The 2,977-nt window shown below is 50.1% G+C and overlaps 1 protein-coding gene across 1 annotated transcript; it reads right to left on the minus strand.

The window, feature by feature from the left end:
* Nucleotides 1-436: 436 nt before the first annotated feature.
* On the minus strand, nt 437-2,290 carry LOC124699736 (pentatricopeptide repeat-containing protein At2g13600-like). The gene has a single exon (XM_047231987.1). The coding sequence runs from the start codon at nt 2,288-2,290 to the stop codon at nt 437-439; it is 1,854 nt and encodes a 617-aa protein (XP_047087943.1).
* Nucleotides 2,291-2,977: the final 687 nt, after the last annotated feature.

Here is a 2,977-nt window from a genome sequence, read left to right on the forward strand (position 1 = left end):
ACGGGATTTGGAATTGGTTTTCACCCTTTGATTCCAACACCAAATTCCAAACACATCCAAACAATAGAATCGAATTAGAAGCCAATTCATTTCTATCTCGGATTTGGAATCTTAGTCCAATTCAATTCCATGCCAACTTTCTATGCATCCAAACACAGCATAAGAAAATTTTGTAGACATTTAGTGGCATAAACAAAAGAGTTCCTACATCCACAATGTATACTGAAATAAATGTGAATGAATTGAGGCAAGACCTAATTTACTACTATGATGTAGTAGGTTGCATTGCATAAGTAAAACATTTTCCCACCCAAAAAAAATACTATCTAAATTGGTCATGCAAGTCAACCTAAGCCGCACATAGAATTAGTTTGAATCGTGAGCTCATCAAAATATAGCATAGTTGTCACTACTCAGTGTTATATAAGGAACTAATTCATGTGACCAGCTTGTCAGCATCTACCATCATCAACCGAAGTTGTTGCAGAACATCATATGTCTGTTCAAATTGTGCATCTGGACTAAAACCTGCCCTAAAACATTGGACTTGACCACCAACATCAATCCAGCTATTTCCTGTGACTTTGCGAGTTCCCCTTGAAATCACAGCGTCCCTCAGCTGACGCGCATCATCCCATTCTTCATTTGCAATGTACATATTTGAGAGTAGAAAAATGGATGATTCGTCATCTGAAGTTTTCACAAGAAGCCTCTTGGCGATGCGCTTAGCCATGTCAAGTTTACCATATTTTCTGCAGCCATTAAGCAATGTGCCTAGGATAAGAGCATCATGTTTGAAAGGTAAGTTTGAAATAACCTCTTCTGCTTCATCTAACCATCCAGCTCGTGCAAAGAGATCGACAAGGCAAGTGTAGTGCTCTGAAACTGGTTCGATGCGGAATTCCTTAACCATTTGAGTAAAGTAGGCGCAACCTTTTTGGACAGCACCAGCATGGCTGCATGCACTGAGGACGCCCACAAAGGTTACGGAGTTTGGGGCGATGCTAGATTCTTGATGACGTCCTCGCAGCATTTCATCATATAGGTCCAGAGATCTCCCAGACTGGCCATTCTGAGCTAATCCACATATCATTGCATTCCAAGATACAATGTCCCTGTGTGGCATGATGTCAAAAATTCTTATCGCATCATCCATCTCGGCGCACTTTGAGTACATATCGAGCAAAGAGCTTGCAACTATAGGAACAAGTTCCAACCCATGCTTGACAGCGAGAGCATGGCACTGCCTTCCACTGCCGAGGTCATTCACAGAGGCACATGAGCTCACGACGCTGCCAAAGGTGAAGGAATTGGGCACCATCGCAGCTTTCAGCATCTGACGGAATATCTCGAAGGCATCAGCCTGGTGTCCGCTGGCTGCAAGCCCTGAAATCACAGCGGTCCACGACACGATGTTCTTTTCAATCATAGCATCGAACAGATTCTTGGCCAGGTCAACGTGACCGCATCTCCCGTACACATTCAGCAAGGAATTGCATAGGAAGAGATCCTTGAGATACCACCCGGTTTTCAGAATAAGGGAGTGCAGCTGCATCGCCTCTAGACCAGCAAACCGGTCGGCGAAACCATTCAGGAGAGTGGCGAAGGTGAAGTGATCGGGCCGGACCCCGCTGCCGACCATCCTGAGAAACTCCTGCATGCATGACCCTGCAGCTTCACCGGAGGACCTCGTAGCGCAGTCGAGCAGGACGTTCCACGACATGGAATCTCTGAGCGGCATGCAGTCGAACACCTTCCGCGCTTCGTCCATGGCGTGCAGGTCTGCATAGAGCCTGACGAAACCAGTGCCGACGCAGGCGTCCGCGAGCACCCCGGCCTTGAGAGCCCTCGCGTGGACCTGCCGCGCGGATCCCAGGTCGCCGCCGGAGCAGCACGGGGAGACGATGGAGTAGGTGAACGCGTCCGGCGCCACGGGGCCGCGCGTCATCTGCAGGAACCTTCGCAGGGCCTCGCGAGTGCGGCCGGCGCGGGCGAGACCGGAGATCGCGGTGTTCCAGGACCAGGAGTCCCTGTCGGGCATGGCGTCGAGCAGGTCGAGGGCGGCGTCGAGGAGGCCCGGGGAGGAGGCGTAGCCGGAGAGGAGGGTGTTGTAGGAGACGAGGGTCGGGGACGGCATGTGTGCCAGGAGGGACCGGGCGTCGGCGAGGGCGCCGCCGCGGGTGTAGGCGGCGAGGAGGAGGTTGCAGCGGTAGGCGTGGGCATGGTGGCCGGACTTGAGGAGCGTGGCGTGGAGCTTGCGCGCCTGGAGGAGTGCAAGTGGAGGTGGCATTCATCCCAACTGTGCCACTGTGGGCTAGCCCAGGATGGACATAGAAGTTGGAGAGATTTTAACTCTGGGACGAGAAATTATGTTTGTACTCCCATGGGGTATAAAACTACTCCACGAAGGTTGTAAAATAAAAGAGAGATACTTGTGACAAGTGGTAATTAGCTATATTACCATTGACCATAACATATAAAATCAATCTACAAGGGTAATGCAACTATATATATCTCTGTGTTACTATGTACAACCAAGATAGTAACATAAGCTAGTATCGTATGCATGCCACTAGTCTAGTTACTTCTCACCAAAACTAGTCTAAGAGCAACTTCAACAGATTGATCTATTTTAAACACAAAATATTTCTATTTTGTATCCATGGCTGGCACAACATGGCAAGCGTTTTGGCCCGTGCACCGGTGGTACAAGTGCCCTCCGCAGTTGGCACGCGTCCTTGGCCACGGTGGAAGATGATTTTGCAGATACATCCTAGCTCGTTGTTTGGCAATTTTGCGCGACACAATACAACAGCTGCAGTTTCACTAGTGAGCTCTCCCTCTGTTTAGGCCATTCCCCTCTTAACCCTAGCGAGCACGGTGGCGACGACCCTGGCGACCACGGCGGCGATGCATGGCAGAGACGAAGGGAATTATGGATAGCACGGGCAGGTCGCCACCCCTGCACCTGAACGTG

This window comes from Lolium rigidum, chromosome 3 (genome assembly GCF_022539505.1).
Source record: "Lolium rigidum isolate FL_2022 chromosome 3, APGP_CSIRO_Lrig_0.1, whole genome shotgun sequence".
NCBI lineage: Eukaryota > Viridiplantae > Streptophyta > Magnoliopsida > Poales > Poaceae > Lolium > Lolium rigidum.